General features: G+C 30.5%; 1 protein-coding gene and 1 non-coding gene across 3 annotated transcripts; one reads left to right on the top strand and one right to left on the bottom strand.

Moving 5' to 3' along the window:
- Positions 1 to 1,736: 1,736 nt before the first annotated feature.
- LOC103491065 (fimbrin-1-like) lies at positions 1,737 to 7,673 on the bottom strand. Of its 2 annotated transcripts, none has more exons than XM_008450873.3 (15): positions 7,539 to 7,673; positions 6,772 to 6,891; positions 6,491 to 6,661; positions 6,043 to 6,281; positions 5,774 to 5,945; positions 5,646 to 5,684; positions 5,473 to 5,541; positions 5,270 to 5,386; positions 4,762 to 4,973; positions 4,197 to 4,352; positions 3,791 to 3,990; positions 3,050 to 3,207; positions 2,867 to 2,963; positions 2,655 to 2,746; positions 1,737 to 2,542 (listed from the first exon to the last, which is right to left on the bottom strand). In XM_008450873.3, the coding sequence occupies exons 2-15, from the start codon at positions 6,856 to 6,858 to the stop codon at positions 2,288 to 2,290; spliced, it is 2,064 nt and encodes a 687-aa protein (XP_008449095.1). In that variant the 5' UTR covers positions 6,859 to 6,891; positions 7,539 to 7,673; the 3' UTR covers positions 1,737 to 2,287. The 2 variants fall into 2 exon arrangements, with proteins under 2 accessions (XP_008449095.1, XP_008449094.1); XM_008450872.3 differs by lacking the exon at positions 7,539 to 7,673 and adding an exon at positions 7,194 to 7,536.
- Positions 7,674 to 10,858: 3,185 nt separating this feature from the next.
- Positions 10,859 to 10,941, top strand: TRNAL-UAA (transfer RNA leucine (anticodon UAA)). Its single transcript has one exon. It is a non-coding gene; the product is annotated as a tRNA-Leu (tRNA).
- The last annotated feature ends 6,638 nt before the right edge of the window (positions 10,942 to 17,579 follow it).

The following is a 17,579-nucleotide window of genomic DNA, read 5'->3' as shown; positions in this document are numbered from 1 at the left end:
GGTTTTTCTAGTTACTGTTTTTCGTAGATAGCCGATGGTCAACTTTTGCCTACTATTTTCTCAATAATTGTTTTCAGCCAACCTCTGACAATTTCTTGCCGACAACTATTGTCTACTAACTTTTGAAGAATGTTCTTCAATATCCACCATTGGCAACTTTTGACTATCGTTTATCAACGACTACCGCTCACATTCTTTTATCCATGTTTTTTGACGATCACTTTATGACAACCGTTGCCAACAAACTTTTGACGATATTTTTAAGGATTGTTTTCTAGTGATTGTTGTCAACACTCCATCGACCATCGCCTGATAAACATTCAGTCATCTTAACAACTTTTTTTGCTGATTGATGATGATAAGCTTCTATATACTGTTTTTTCTTAACTGCTACTAACCAACCTTCGACAACTACTTTTTGGTGACCATTGTCAGCCAACTTTCAACCATTGGTTTTTGATAATCATCGTTCGCTGATTTTTGACAACCGTTTTCGGGTGATCACTGCCAGTCAACCTCCGACAATGACTGTTGTCAACCTTACCAATCATTTTTCGACATTGCCACCAGGCAACTTCCGTCGACTACTTTTCAACAATTACGACAAGCAAACTTTTGTCGACTGTTTTTCAATGACTATTGTTGGTCAACTTTCATCAACTATTTTTTGATGATCGTTGTTGGCCAACTTTCATCAATTATTTTTCAGTGAGTGATGTTGGCTAACTTTTGTTGAATTTTTTTTAGTGGCTATTGCTGACTAACTTTCGTTGACCGTTTTTGGTGTGCAATATCGGCTAACTTTCATTAATTGTTGCAAGTGACCTTTCATAGACCATTTATTGGTGTTTATTACTGACGAACTGCTAACAACTATATTTTGATGACCGTTTTCGATTAACTTTTAACGACCACTTTTGGCAACATTTGGTCATTGTTTTACAGTGATCGTTGTCAGCCACCTCCAACCACCATCCTTGATCATCGTTAGCCAACTTCTATAGAATCCTTTAGAGACAAATTCTTTTACTATAGTTTGAAATCATAAAAATACTTTTAGTATATAATAGATCAAATAATTTTTATCTAAAAACACTTCGGAAAAAAAATAGCCAAACACATATATCTTTTTATCTTAAATAGTTTTTAGGAAAAAAAATTAAGTAAAAAACATTTATTTTCTTAAATCTGTCTAAAATCAAGTCTAATATGTTCCAAAGCTGTTGTACAATTATTCAAACCATTTGCGGGGTGCCTTTTTCGGTCCATAAAAGTTTACTTTTTCATCGTTCAGACTTTACTCTTGAGAAATTCTATTAAAGAAGAAAACATCGCGAACATTGCCCAATTTTTATTAGTAATAGACCATTTTGACATTTTTAACAGATGCTGAGTTATTATTGTAGCTTCTTAGGCTGGTGGCATCCACTTAATCTTCTATGTCCTCATGCAACCTAACAGTTTGATCATCCTTGTTTTCAAATAATGATTTTCCCTTAAATCCTCAACTTTGAATCAAAATAGGCTACATCAAATACAATATCCCCTAAATTCTAATCACCACACCATAATTCAGGTTAGTGGAAGTCTAGTTCAATTTGCTAATTAAAAGAACATACTTTCTCAGTGATTAACTGTGCACGTAATCTGCCTTACATTATTTAGGTGTCAACAGGATTCAATCCATAATCTTTTATTAGTTAGTGAAATTAAATTTCTGAGTAATTGATCGCATGTATTCAATCCATGATCTTTTATTAGTTGGTGAAAATATATCTCAACATAATTTTCAATAGTAAAGAACCGACTTCCCACAAAGATTCAAACTTTAAGAGGCAACCATAATGAAATGAAACTAACACCAGTGTATAAACTACAAATCTTACAACATGTAAAACTAACCTAGCTGGTCACATATCAACAACATTACTTTCTCAATACCCAACTTTTTCTATTATCTACATTGAAGAAAACCAGTTCAAGAAAATTTTGGGACTCAACCCATTATTGATCCTCAACCCTTCCACCTCTTGCCTTTGGAAGGATCATAAAATTTGCTGATTTAGTGTTCTAACCTTTTTCTTCTTCATTTTATTGTTTTCTTCACAGGAGTGTTTCTTTATCAGAAGCTTGCGTTTTGTTGTGGATTTGCTGCATCAACTATTTGAGCAGATATATTAACCACACTTCGAACAGCATAAAAATTTGCTTTCTTATTTTTCCAGTTGATGTATTTTTGTTGCAAGAAACATTCTAGCATCATAATTGAAATCGGTCGCCTTGTTGGTCATATGAGATCCCTTTCATTCTCAATCACAGAGGAGACTGTGGTATCAGAGGCAGTATCGTCTAAGCTTAAGTTCAAAACTTCACCACAGAGAGAGGAGCTCTCGTCCTCACCGTTGATGGACGAGGTAGTTGATCTATCTGTGATAGTACTTGCAGTGGCGGGAGAAGGAGAGATATCCATTTCTTCAACAGGCTGTTGAAGGCTCCAGTACATAATGCTTGCAGTTAATGTGAGGATCATTTTTGGATTAACCTGCCACAACATGAAACACAAATACCCAGAATCGTGAGACATGCCAGGCAGATCAGCTCATATCCTCTCTCAACACATAAAATAACTTAATCCGATCGAAGTTGGATCTTACCTCTATGATGTCCTCGGGTAACAAAAATATCGAACAACCCAGCTTTCGTGCAACACTTATAATGTATGTAGCATTTAGCCTCTTTTCATCATCTGTTATTCCAGATTAAAAAGAGTAAAGGATTAGTACTACAAGAGTGGAATTAAGGAGACAAAAAGGAAGTTCAACTACAAGAACACAAGTAGAGTTAATCAAGTCACAGTGAAATGTACCATTTTCACCGTTGGTAACAAGGTTCCAATTCACTACTCTAGGTTCTACAGCACTTAGAAGTTCAAAGAAGAATATTCCATTTGACAATCTCTTATCCTGAAAACAATTTCCAAGTTACAAACATTATTGACTTCTAAATAAAATTGAAGCAGGAAATATAACGTGTTTTTGCTTCTTCGTACCCGAAAACTCTCAATTTGAGAAGACCTTCCAGTGCTCTTCACTTTGCTGTTCGCCCACCTCAGGATGTCACCATCTGTCATCTCTTTTACTTGAGAGTAAGATCTTAGATTCTTCAAGAGTTGGAGAATATTGAACCTCATTAACTGCCATAAGAAAGCTGAAATGCACGACGAGAAAGTATTAGGCATCACAATCATACCATGGACGCTTGAAAAAAAATAAAAAAAAGTCACTAAATTGAAGGTTTGAAAAAGCTCTTCACAGTATACGTTGGAAGACCAATATTTTATGTTACATAACATCAAAATCATATCCAAGTGGAAAAAGTGAAGTTGAAATTAAAAGTCAATTTAAGAAGATTTTCAAGGAAGGAAAAGAGGGTGCTTACAAAAGCATCCAACTGTTAGTCATGTCAATTAAAGACGTGGGTTCAACCAAGACATTTTGAAGTCAACTCTCTAAAGTCAAATCATACCACATAATTGGGATTTAAATATGGTAAATTCCAAACTACTTGGGTTTGTAGGAATGGGGATAACCTTCCAACTTAACCAACCAACTTTACGAAAAATTGCAAAAAGGATATTAGATATAGATCAAGAAGAAGGGTGAAGGAGCATTTCACAAAAATTCATTCAAACCAGTCGGCAATATGAGGATCAGAGCTACACAATTGATGTTTGAGCCAGGAAGGTAAGAAAAGATTTTGAAATCCCACTGACAATGCATGAGAGGATTACCAAGGATGAGCTTCTTGTTTGCTTGTACGATGTCGTTTCCAGCCACATTAACCAATGAAAATTTCAACTGCTTCCCTATCCGAACAGCCTGATTGCAATTTTCAACTTTTTTGAAGGGCATCTTGATAGGAGGTTTTGATGCATGCTTCCAGTTAACTGACCCAGGAGAAACTTTGTCAAGCACTTCTAACAGTACCCATCTGCACATGATTACAAAATTAAATTATTGAGAGCACCTACAGAAAGCAGGAGATACAATATGCAAAGTAGCACAAACAAATAACAAACAGAATTTTGTGAAGTTTTTTCTCTTCTCTCGAATCATACTAGTACTTCCCACATGATGAAAATAATCATAGAAACAACAAGTATAAACTGGGGGATTGCCACATGAAATCATTCTTACCCGTTCCTGACATCCTCGAATACATTATTAACATAAGAAGCAATGCCAAGACTATTAATCCAGAGCCGGAAGCATCTTTCTTCTCTAGAAGTTAGTACATCATCTGTCATCATCTCTGCATATGCTACCTTTTTTCCATCTACTGCAAAACCACTCCTGCAAGACAAGACGAACAAACCTGTCAATGAAACTAGTATAAAATAGACAGGGAATGGGAGTGTTGAACTTGAAACTTTATCTACAATCCAATTAAAAGTAAATACAAACCGATGCATTAAAAAAGGCCCTAACTGAACTGAATCAGTGATAAAACTGAAACTCCAATTTCGAGAGAGAGAAAAGGAAACAATGATGAAACGAATGCTCTGCTATATTTTTCTTTTTCTTTTTTTTTTCCTTTCATTTCATTTATTAAGACGTGATAACAGTATTTACCATATTTTCCTCAATTTTATTATTACCTATACAAGTCAGGATCAAAGAGAATGTGCTAATTGAAATAAAATCCAGAGCAGGCAAAAATATCGAAAGAAACAAAGAACCTACTAATACTTTATGATATTACCGTTGGTGAAATATTTGTGCCACAAAAGCAAGGTTCAAAGTGGATGAGCCCTCAACAATATCTTTTGGAGTCAAATAACTTTTACAATCCATTCTTTCGGCATGTTCAAGTACAAGCTTTGCCCTGTCACTAGGATCCTTGGCGGCTAACGTGGATGGACTGCAGTGCTCGGGAGCAAGAACATTTAGCAGGTAAGCATAAGCCTCTCCATCCTGCATGATGTGATCAGAAGTCCAATCAAAAGTCGAATCACTAGATATTACAACACTACGATGCCAAATGCTATAAAAATCAAATCGAAGTGTAAAAGAATTGAAGAAAAATAAAGGAACAAATTAGGATGATAAAAATACTGAAACAGAGAATGATTCCATTATTTCAGTTCCGGCTCTCAAATCCCCATCTTAGAGAGTCCTAAAAAGCTATTGGTGTTCATAAAACAAAGTATAAAACTACTACCACCAATTAGGAATGCATATCAAACTAGTGATGTGAGCAACAGCCATACCTTAAGATCAGATGAGAAATTTGAAACAGTTTTCTTGTATCCTGCTTTTTGGAGGTGGAAATTCATCCATTTTAACAGAATCTTCTCCGGAGGCAAATTAATAAGCTCCTCAATATCCTGGAAAGCACACGGTAAAGGGTGATGCTACAGAATTGATAATTAGGTTTCAACATAATGTCACAAGACAAATCAATACCCATTACCCCACTATCCTGAACCAGTTCCAAGAGTTGAGGTGTCTTCCTCAGGTTAAGGTCGGCCAATAGTTGGATCTGAAGTTTCCACAACAAGCCAAATCAATGAAACAAGACATGAGCCATTTAAATCACTTCTGAAACCAGAAGCTCGTACAATTTTCCAAATGTAGTGAAAAAACCTTTATAATTTGTGAAATCAATCCCACGATCAGATGTGGCTGCAATAAATAAACTTTTGGTCAAGCTTTTGCGGCAATCATAACACACTACAAAACTGACAAATAAAGGTGATGGGTATATAACATACTCGTCCTTCAACCAAGTCCTGTGTACCGATATTAACCACCGTGCAGCCAATTGCTTTGGCAGAATTGAGGCATAGGGTATGGTTTTCATTTCTCTCCCATGGGTTGAGAACTCTTTTGGTATTGATTGCTCGTTCATCAATTGTCCCAGGTACAGCAACGTTAATAAGCTTACTGCATTGTCGTGGAAATAGGTCAGTGCCACTGCAGGAGAAAGGAGATTCTTTTTAAAGTTATATAAAACAGAGCACAGCAACCCCTACACAAATACCAGAGAAGAACTCCATCTTTTGCAAGATTAAACAAATCATTTGAATATGGGTCCATCGGGAGGTAATTCTTTAAAAACGGATCATCCCGAAGATAGCTATTTATGTGAGCCACATAGAGTGATTTCTCTGATTCACTGATTGTATGAAGAAGGGTGGTTGTGCTGGCCTTGAGAAATGACGAAGAGTTATTTGCACCACCCACTTTTTCAGCTGATCGACCATGCACATTTAAATATGCCTGCACGTTTCAATAATCAAACATATTAGCATTGAAATAAATTCTCAAATTCCTTATTGAATCCAACCAGAACCAAATAAAAATCCTCTATTCTAACTTGAGAACAACAAAAATATAAACCCAAATCATGCAATACCATTAAAATGTACGTTTCAGAAAAACAAAAGAAAAAAAAAATGAAAAAGGATATAAACAGAGAATAGACTTGCCCTGAGAAAGGATTCAAAATCTATCTCATCGCTCAACTGAGGATCTGACTCGCTCAATATTCCCCTGATCTCCTCTTCACTATGCCTTTCCTTAAATGCCTTCAATTTCATCATTATATGTGGCAAATCTCCGGTAGTTACTTTTCCATTCTGATTTTTGGCCGATATAAACTACAACAAAACGTGCATTGCATCACAAATTGAACATCACAAAAACATTTTCAAAGGCAATTAATCGAATGCCAAGAACGTTGAAAGAGAATAATACCCCAAATACTTACTCTAGATTTGAGGCTTCGAAGCTCCACTTGAGTGAACTGACTTTGAAGCCATTGGTCAGAAACTAAGACGCCTTCAAAACCAGACATCTCCACAGATCTTAAATGTGGAGAGAATCAATCCTACAAAAAATAACATCGAATTCAAATCGAAAACAAACACGAAAACATTACAAGACAATAATCAACAATCCACCAATAATAATAACACAAAAAGAAACCAAACCATTACAAAAAATACAAAACTCAACAAATTCCTCGAAGAATCACAAACGAAAGATCATAAAAACAGAACAACCACAACCAACAACAACTCAAAACAATCACATTCGTAACACCACCTACTCCAATCCATTACAAACACGATAAACCAATCCAAACCCAGAAAGAAAACACAAAAACAAAGCAAACCCAGACTTTCATACCAACAGGAGACCAAAATCCGCAAAGAAAAATGGTGGGTTCCTGTTACTTTTGATGTGAGAATATTTCTTTGACTCTGAAAACAAAAAGTTTTCAACAAGAACAGAAGAGGAGAAAAGGGATCAATATCTTTCTTGATGGTAGAGCAATACGGAAGGCAAAGTGTGTGAAGGAAAACAAATGGGGTCAGTGTTTTGCGAGACCCCAGAAAGGAGAAAGGACAAGAAAAAGCGCCGACTGAAAAAATTGAGAGATGAAATTTTGTGAAATGGGTAATAGAGGAGAAATGGGTAATAGAGAGAAATGGGTATGTTTGGAAACTCGCTGTTTTCTGTTTTACAACTCACCAAATTTGGGTAACACCTGTTTGTTCTGTTCTTCAATGGAAAAAACGGGTCACCATCCTCGTCTTCATCTTCAAATCTCGTTCTCATCTAACCCTATAATAACCGATTTCACCCAAATTAGCCTCAAATCATTTTTGATTAAATGTGGTAACGAAATGCCAATCAAAGACATCACCTTTTTGTTCTCTTTCTCTTTCCCCATGTGATTAAGATCTTTTTTTGGGATAATATGTTTATTCGATGCCTTTTATTTTGGAAGTTGTTTGCTTTTTTTTAATGCAAATTATATTGGAATTTGAATATCGAACCTAAAAGGCATCATTACGTTATTATAGAAATTGTCACAATTCATGTATGAGATGAGATGAAGTGTTATTATTTTAGATTATAGAAGATATCCCTAAATTTTGTTTATTATTTCGACTTAAAAAGTTGTAATATTACTTATGAACTTTTATAAATTTTTAAAAAATACGGTAGAAACAAAATTTCTTTTGAAAGTTTAAACAAAAATTAGATTTGAAAACGGTGTGATCATTACTTAGAATGGTGCGACGATTTCATTTCCTTATGCTAGGTTATCATCACATCAATCAAGTGTCAATTTTATTAAAAGAACTTGAAAGAATTTTTACTCCAAGTGTGATTTAAACTTTTTTTTGAAAGTTGAAGGATAATACGAAAACTTTTGACAAAAAGTATAATTTAACAAGATGTAAAATTAAAAGGTATTTTTAATAATTTAACATTATCATTATTATTTTTAATTCAAGCGGCCATGTTTAGGATAAGAAATTCGAACATCATATTTTTTGAAAATTGTTGCGACTCATGTTTCATAAGATTGAGACGCTACTTTTAGAATTAAAAAAATTAAGTTAAATCATTATTTCCTCCATCTACTTCAATGTTTGTTTTTTACGTACAAATAATATTTCAATGTCTGTTTTTTACATACAAATAATATTTATTAGTATTTCTCTATAAATTTTACAACATATTCATCGATGCATCTTTCCTAGCATGGAATTTGTTATTAATTTTCAAACAATTGTAGAAAAAAAAATTGACTTCAAATGATTATCTTTAAGATTTAAAGAAAATACATAGATTAAATTTTAATATTTAAAAATGCATCTAGTATAAAATTATTGAGATTAGTATGAGATTGTTTTGCTCTTGTAATAAATGCAATGTAAATCATAAATACAATAATATCTCATTTTCCAACTTTGGCATCTTCTTTTATTTTTCTCAATCTAAGATATTTAGAAGTGTGGTGATATAAATGTAAATTGATTATAGGATTCATTATTGCAAAATATAAATTGAAATGGATAAAATCCATTGCTTCTTAAATGTAAAACTAATAAACTTCTCGACCATAAACAAAACAATTTGAAAAAGATCCGAAAAGTTATTTTAAAATTAATAAAATGTAGACAATGGAAAGGAAAGCAAAATTTATAATATCTGTAAACCATCACAAAATAAATTCATTAATGACCCCATATTTTATGTATAAATACGTTTTAATAAAAAAAAAAATACGTTCTATTTTAGTTTTAAATTTTTTAATAAATAGTTTCCATACTTTTCCAAGTAAAATTATTCTTCTGATTCTTAAATTTTGAAGAACATTGGTTTGGTTCTAGAATTATAAAAATGTATTTTTTAATTTCATGTTTACAGAAATAGATCAATTTGATTCTTAAATTTTCAAAATGTACAATTTTAATTTCTAAGATTTTAAAAATATATATTAAAATGAAACATTTTTAAAGGTTACAAATAGACATATTTTTCCAAATTTGGTGACTAGTAAGATTGCTTCCTTATATTTTTTTTTTGTTATATTGTTATTCATGTGCATCTTATTAAAATAATATAACATGTTTCTCAATCTTAAAATGAATTAATTCAATGAAAAAAGAGAGCATACTTGTCAATGAATTATGTCTTTTTCTATTGATAGATATTTATTTGGGATTTTTTTATAAATAAAAAAGATCAACAAATTATTACACTTCTTATAACAAAACCACTAACAAAGTTCATTATTTCTATTAAGTGTAAATCTTATATGTATATATATATATATATTTTTTTTGACAATCTTCCTATTTTTTTTAAATATTGAATATTTTAATTAGTGAATGAAAATGCAAATAAAAGTACTTCACAATTTCAATGAGAAATTACATTAACCAAAAGGAAAAGAGAGAGAGAGAGAGAAGAAAAAACTAAAGAAAAGTGAGTGAGGGAGAAAGGGTACGAATGTCTTTTGGGTTAAAAAGAATAATAATAATAATAATAATAATAATAATAATAATAATAATAATAAAAGTTTGTGGGACCCAATAGATTTGTTTTGAATCTAATTGGTGGACCATAAATTGCTTTCATTACCAATACTTGTCTTCTCAAGGAATGGAAGCAACAAAGTGGGCACCCAAATTCACAAATAAGCTTTTAATTATTTTTATTTAATTTTATAAGTTAAAACACATATATATATATATATTTGTTTATGACTTCCCAAAAGTTAGATCAATGTAATTTTATTTTATTATATTTGTTATCTTGACTTTCACAACTCTCAATACTTTAATTGCTCTACTCTTTACAATAAATTAAGTATCATTAATCAAAGACATGAGTGCCATTTATGGATGTCCTTTTTGTTCATTTTAATGATGAAAATGTGATTATAACTAATTATAGAGAACCAATGTGTTAATTAGTGGCTTCTATTCTATTTTAAGTGCCAAACATATAATTAATATTTTAAATTTCCTTTAGTACTCATAGTTAAACTTTAAATAATTTAAAATAAGTTTAGATCTATTTTTTAAATATGACATTTATTTATTTACCCATTTTTAAAATTGCCCCAAAAGATAATTAAATTAAAATAAATATGATAAAACTCTATCCAAATTCGAAATGTTTAGATAAGGTACGAGAGATCGAAATGAGATTCGAAGGAAATTAAGACAATTAGGTCATTTGACAAACTTGTTTGCTAATGTTTTGATACCTCTAAGGACAAAACTAACGTAGGGGTTTTATAGGGCTTGGAGGCCTCTCTAACTTGTAAAAGAAAAGGACCTAACACCTACCTATAAGACAAATATCGATAAGTTTTGGGATTCAAGCAGGAAAGAGATTGAAAGAAGATTTTAATATTGAATATACTATTTGGTTCAAATTAATAATGAGTAAATGATATATAATTCATTTAAACATATTGTTTGTGAAGAAGATGATATGAAAAGAGTTTGGGATGAAAATATTAAGTAAATTGTTAACCAAAGTAAGCAGGTTTGCCCGAGAGGTTAAGGGGGAAGACTTAAGATCTTCTGCACATAAGTGCGCGTGGGTTCGAACCCCACAGCCTGCATAAGTTTTTATTTATTATCATATGAGGTTTGAATATGTGTTGTTGTTTGCCAATTCCATACATTATATTAATTTAAACAAAATGTGTCCAACATGGTCATATCTCATATTGCTACTAATACTATACTATCTGCATGGATCATACCTATTTTTTTTTCTATGGATATGTATATTGATTATTTGTGATTTAATGTGTTTGAATATGCACTATACTTAATATTTAAATTACCAATTTATCAATTTTGTATATATAAGTCAAAATTTTATTTTCTATCGGTTATATGTTTTTTATAGATCTAGATAAACATCTATCACTGTTTATCATACATAGAAAATGAAATTAGGAAATTACATCAAATGACAAAAACATTTAGAAAAAATAGTCCATAACATCCTTTTTTTCTTTTGCATATTACGAATATGACAAATATGACAAGTAATCAATAGTATTAGATGACTATTGGAGGACTATTAGAGAGTTATACACTTTTAAATTTGCTACGTTTACAATTTAGACAATGTAGTAACATGAGCTCTATTATTATAAATGTTTTTGCTATTTTTGCAAATGTCACACTAAAATTTTACTGTATTTGTAAATAAGTAATTGAAGCGTGAGAGGAAGAACCTCTAATCTCAAGTTAGGCTCATTTTGCTTTATTTGAGATCATCTCATTATTGTAAAAGATTAATTAATATAGTCCTGAATTAAATTAAACATTATTAATATATGTTTATATCAATTAATTATTTAATGACTTGAAATAAAAGTAAGGAGAATGGTAAAAAACGATAAAGTGGATAAAATATTTATATTTCATGACAAAATAAAATGTAATGAATTTTTGTAAATTTTTGTTGTAAGCAGTTTGTTTTTTAATAATTATTCTTCGAACTCCAAATAAATGTATATTTTTATATTGATCATTAATTAACATTATTATTAATTATTAATATTCAAAATAACCAATTAATTATTTTTAGCAATTGAGTTAAATAATTTAGTTAAAATTTTATATTAAATAGTCAAGATAACACAAATACAAAAGATCAAAACATTAATTTAAAGTATTAATAGATAAATTTGAGATAAATTACAAATTTACGTATGTCTTCAAATTAAAATTAAAGACATGAAAGTTGATACACCGAATGACGAGGCTCTAAGCATTTATTCATCGAATAATGCCAATCTTTCCAATGAAATTATGTCACATGTCAATTGGTTTAGAAGTTAGTTCAGCTTGAGACTTAATAAAATGGATCGAACCAAATTTAAAATAAAACTTATTAGGGTAATTATAATAGGTAGCAATTTTTAGAATAATTATTAAGTATGTAACAATATTTTAAAAAAATTGCAAATATAGCAAAATCTATCGGTGATAGACTTCTATCGTTGATACTCTTATGGTTTATCAATGATAGACTAACATTTGCTACATGGTTTATCAGTGATAGACTCCTATCATTGATAGATTTTGTTGCAATTTTTAAATTTTTTTTGCTATATACTTAATTATTTTGAATATAATTATTACATTTGCAACTATCCCAACTTATTAAAGATATTGAATTAAGTCCAAACCAAAAGTTAGGTCCAAAGTCAATCGAAGCCCAAACCCAAGCCATATTGGATCTTCTAAACTTCTATAAATAGAGTAGATCACCCTTGGAGTGAGAAGAAGAATAACAAAATCTAAGGTTTACTTTAAATAAATGACAAATTTATTTTTAAATTGTCAAAATAGCAAAACAGTTAATTTCCACATAATAAATGGGATAACTATACCTTAAATGCCCATACCTACTTTACAATATAGACTCCTAAATACAATAGTAAGAAAAACCACAAATACCATGTAATTAATACATACTATGCACTCCCTTCAATTTTCTAATTTTCCCTAAAAAAAAATAAACCAGTAAAACATCACATCTTCTGCATGCAACCACTCCACATCTCCAAGAAAACCATAGTTTTTCCTTCCCTTTTGTTTCTTAAAAGCTTTCCAAGCGCATTTGTTCTTCCGTTTTTTAAATTCTTTCCGGTGCATTTCCACCGTCGCTTTTCCACCGTCGCTTTCTCTTCCGTCGCTTTTCCACAATCGGTTTCTCTTCCGTCGCTTTTCCACCATCTGCACTCCCTTCTTTTTTTAATCGGTTTGCACCACCCAAAGTATCGGTGAGTTGTTTCGTTTCGCTTCTGTTTCTTCTTCAACCTTTGGATTTTTCCTCTGTTTTCTGCATGTATCGGTAAAAAATACCGAGTTCTCAAAATTTTTTTCAAATTATCTCCGGTTTTAACATTCTTCAAATTTTCAAATGGTTTTCCACCCGCACTGTCGCTTTCCACCTTCTTCTTTTAGTACAAATTAAGGAATTTCCCTTAATTCCGGTTGATTGTCTTTTGGTGAATCTTCTATTTTCGTTTCCCTTAATTCTAGTTGGTTGGCAAAATTAAAGATAGATTACATTTTATTTCGCATGATTTTAGGGAGGGTTGAGATTTGATTCTAAATTTAAGTATTTCCATTATATTTGCCATAATTTTAGAGAATGGTTGGAATTTGAATTTGAATTTTACTTGAGATTTGAAATATGAATCTTTTAAATGATTTTCCGTTACTTTTTTAATGTTTTTGTTAATAGTTAATTATTGCATAATCTTTATCATTATTTTAGGAAGTATTCATTGCATTAAAATTTTAGGACGTATTCATTGCGTTAATAACTAAAGTTTGAATATATAATTATTGAAGGTAAAAATCGGAATTATTAGGGGATATTGAAACCAATTTAAGATGTTTAGGAATCTTTGAAAGAATATAATAATTTTTTAATTTAGTTAATAATTATCATAAGTAGGTGTGTTCATAAATATACTGTAATCAGATATTTGATATTTTATTTGATTTTTCGATTTCCTCAAATATACTGTATTTGAATCTGGACAGTTCTCATCTGTTGAGGGGCAATTTCAGACCAAAAAAGTGGGAAACTATTTCAGGCAGTTAGTTTTGCCATAAATAAATAAATAAAAAATAACAGTTTGCTATTTTTCTAATTTCCATTCTTATATTTATCATTTCCACGGATTCCCCATCACCCTTTATTTGAGACATTTAAATCCTAAGTAGGGAAAACCGTGGAAATAGCAAATTTATGGATAGAAAAAAGAAAAATAACAAATTGTTAAATTATTTTGATTTATGGCAAAACTAACTGTCAGAATAATTTTTTCATTTTTTTTTGTCCGAATTTCCCCCTCCACGGATGACAATTGTCTATAGACAAATACAATGTATTTGTTGAGATAAAAAAATCAAATAAAATATCATATATCACGAATATATTTGTAAAAATACTCACTTATGATAATTCTTAACTAAATCAAAAAAATATTATATTGTTCCAACAATCTCCAAAGATATGACATTAGTTTCAACATCCCCTAATTATTAGGATACAAAATCAAGTAATTAACAAATTTGTATATTTCATATTATTTATAAAAAATATATTAAATAATACATATTACAAATTAATAATAACAATTTTAATCTACAACATCCCCTAAAATACTCAAATTGAATTCAAATTCCCTAAAATAACTTCAAAGATTGCATTTTTTATTTTTTGAATTATTGATGAAAAAATATACATAAAATACAAAATACATATTTGATATTCTAACATTATTTTTAACATTACTTTCCACCCTTAGTTTTAATTCAAAATTATAACACTATTTTAAAATCCAAATTATACATATTAATCTTATATTATTAAATTGAATTTCTAAAATTATGCCAAGAAAAAAAATATATAAATACATTAATTTTAGATTCTTAAATTGAATTTCTAAAATTATGCCAAAGATAGTGGACAATCCATTAATTTTACAATTTTTTATTTTTTAAATTATTTACGAAAAAACATACATAAATTAATTAATTTTAGATTCAAATTGGATTCTTAAAATCATGGCAAAGATAATGGATAATCCATTAATTTCACTATTTTTACTTTTTAAATTATTTATAAAAAAAAGACACGTAATACATTAAGTTTAGATTCTTAATTTGAATTTCTAAAGTTATGCCAAAGATAATGGATAATCAATTAATTCTACATTTTTTATTTTTTAAATTATTTATAAAGAATACATAAATATATTAATTTTAGATTCTTAATTTAAATTCATAAAATCATGCCAAATATAATGGATTGTCCCTTAATTTTAACATTTTTTATTTTTCAAATTATTTATGAAAAAACATACATAAATACATTAATTTTATATTGTATACTTGCATTTCTAAGATTATGCCAAATACAATGGATAATCCCTTAATTTTAGCATTTTTTACACACACACACAGTAATATTTTAAATCCTTAAAATTATGCCAACGACAATATTTGGTTTTAACTTTTGAATTTCTATAATTATGCTAATTATAATGTTTGAATCCCTATATTTAGAGCTAAAAATCAAATCTTTACAATTTAATAATATTTTAGCATATCTCTCCAATTAATCATTCCCATACATTTTAAATAATGTTGCCAATTTAAAAATATACTGTACAATAATTTGAGATACATTTGTTATATACTATGATAAAGCTGGAAATCAAATATTTGCAATTTGATAATATTTTAGCATATATCTCTTCACTCAACTATTTCTACACATTTTAAATAAGTTTGCCAATTTAAAAATATACACGACTACCTAGTAATCGTGTTCCCTTTGTATACGCTAACAATTTTTGGACTACTCAGTAAACGTGTTCCCTTTGAATTTTTTTCAATGGCTATACAATGAAGGTATTGAAAACGGGTGTGAAGATTGAAGATTTAGATGAAGATTCAAAGACTCGAAATAATATAGCGAACCGAATGTTGAATTTGAAGCGAAATATGCTAAAGGGGAAATGAAAGGACACAAACGGTTGCATACCTGAAGGGAGGCGAAAGGAAACGGAAGAAAGCGACCTCAAAGTGAAGTGACGAAGCCGAACCATTCTTCAATGTTAAAGATTCAACTACGAATGGAGAAATGAGGAATGACGAACGAAAAGCGAGGAACGGCGAACCAAAAAGTCAGGAACGGCGAACAAAGATATGGCGGCACAAAGGAGATGCTAATCGAATGAAGAAGATATGGCAGTGCGAAGGAAGAAGATGTGAAGGAAAGGAGATGCTAATCGAAGGGAAGGAGATGGGACAAAGAAATGCTAGGGTTTTCAAAAGTGAAGAAGGAGATGCTAAGGATTTCAATTGCTTCCAAACTCCAAATGATTTGATGGTTTATTTTTTTTTTTTGGGAAATTAGAATATTTAAGTGTGGATGCATAGTTTGTATTAATTATAGGGTATCTGTGGATTCTGTTACAAGTGTATTTAGAAATCACATTTGTAACTTAGATAGGAGCGTTTAAGGCATTGTTCTCCAATTTTTTATTTAAAAATTTTCGATTTTACCATTTTGTCAATTTAAAAATAAATTTGTCATTTATCCAAAGTAAACCTCTAATTTTGCCATTTTTCTGGTCAGCCCTAGAAGTTATGGAATGAAGAGAACATGCATCCTTTGATATCATTCTTATTCATTTAGAAGAATATAAAGCCAAAGCCTTCAGTCAATGAGAGTCTACAAGCCGATAAGAACTTAACTTAATTGACACATGTATGTACAAATAACCAAGAGGTTATAGACTCAAATCTTCACACCCCAATTTGTACTATAAAATATATCAAACTTTACAAGAGTTAGAGTCCAAAGAAAAACTTCTAGACTTGAAAGATTCATAAATAAGTAAAGAACTTCAACAAATTGATCAAATCGATCAATTAGTAAGTTGAATGTTCAATCTCCTCGAATCAAACTAGAGGTTGATCCAAGCCATTCAACAAATCAAAGGCTGACCAAAGTACGTAAATTTTAATTTATTTTTTATTATGTTGGATTTATTGGGGTGCTAATTTGAAATAACTTAAGAATTTGTTTGGTTTGTGGAAATTAGAATCAATTAAATATTTTTGGATGAATATTTAATTAATTATAGACATTGGGTTTTTGATGTTATTGTTCACACGGGATTTTCAGAGAAATTTGATTAGTGGAGTTGAACTTGTGTGGATATTGTATTTACGTTGGTTTGATGCGATGTGGTTCGATCTCTAGAATTTGATCCTCTGATTCTCGGCTCGATGCTTACGCTTGATTTAAGAAAGCGAAGCACATGATGTTTTTTAAGTTGGAGTATTGGAAGAAGGCTTGTATTTTCAAAGGAGTTTCAATCTTTGAGGGTGTGTTCTTGAAGTTGGAGTCTTGGAAGAAAGCTTGTATCTTCAAAGGAGCTTCAATTTTTTAGGGTATTCTTGAAGTTGGAGTCTTGGAAGAAAACTTTATCTTCAAAGAGCTTCAATATTTGAGGGTGTTCTTGAAGTTGGAGTCTTGGAAGAAAGCTTGTATTTTCAAAGGAGCTTCAATTTTTTAGGGTGTTCTTGAAGTTGGAGTATTGGAAGAAAACGTGTATCTTCAAATGAGCTTCAATCTTTGAGGGTGTTCTTGAACTTGGAGTCTTGGAAGAAAGCTTGTATTTTTAAAGGAGCTTCAATGTTCGAG

Source organism: Cucumis melo, chromosome 6 (genome assembly GCF_025177605.1).
Source record: "Cucumis melo cultivar AY chromosome 6, USDA_Cmelo_AY_1.0, whole genome shotgun sequence".
In the NCBI taxonomy this organism is placed as follows: Eukaryota; Viridiplantae; Streptophyta; class Magnoliopsida; order Cucurbitales; family Cucurbitaceae; genus Cucumis; species Cucumis melo.
Note: the sequence above shows the minus strand (reverse complement) of the source record. Positions and strands in the feature narration are given on the sequence as shown.

What these genes read in the sequence shown, in the direction of transcription:
- LOC103491065 (XM_008450873.3), bottom strand. Translation starts at nt 6,858, where the DNA reads ATGTCTGGTTTTGAAGGCGTCTTAGTTTCTGACCAATGGCTTCAAAGT. An exon ending in ATTTTGAATCCTTTCTCAGG is followed by an intron (nt 6,282 to 6,490) that starts GCAAGTCTATTC and finishes TGAAACGTGCAG; the next exon opens with GCATATTTAAATGTGCATGG. An exon ending in ATTTCTCATCTGATCTTAAG is followed by an intron (nt 4,974 to 5,269) that starts GTATGGCTGTTG and finishes CACATCATGCAG; the next exon opens with GATGGAGAGGCTTATGCTTA.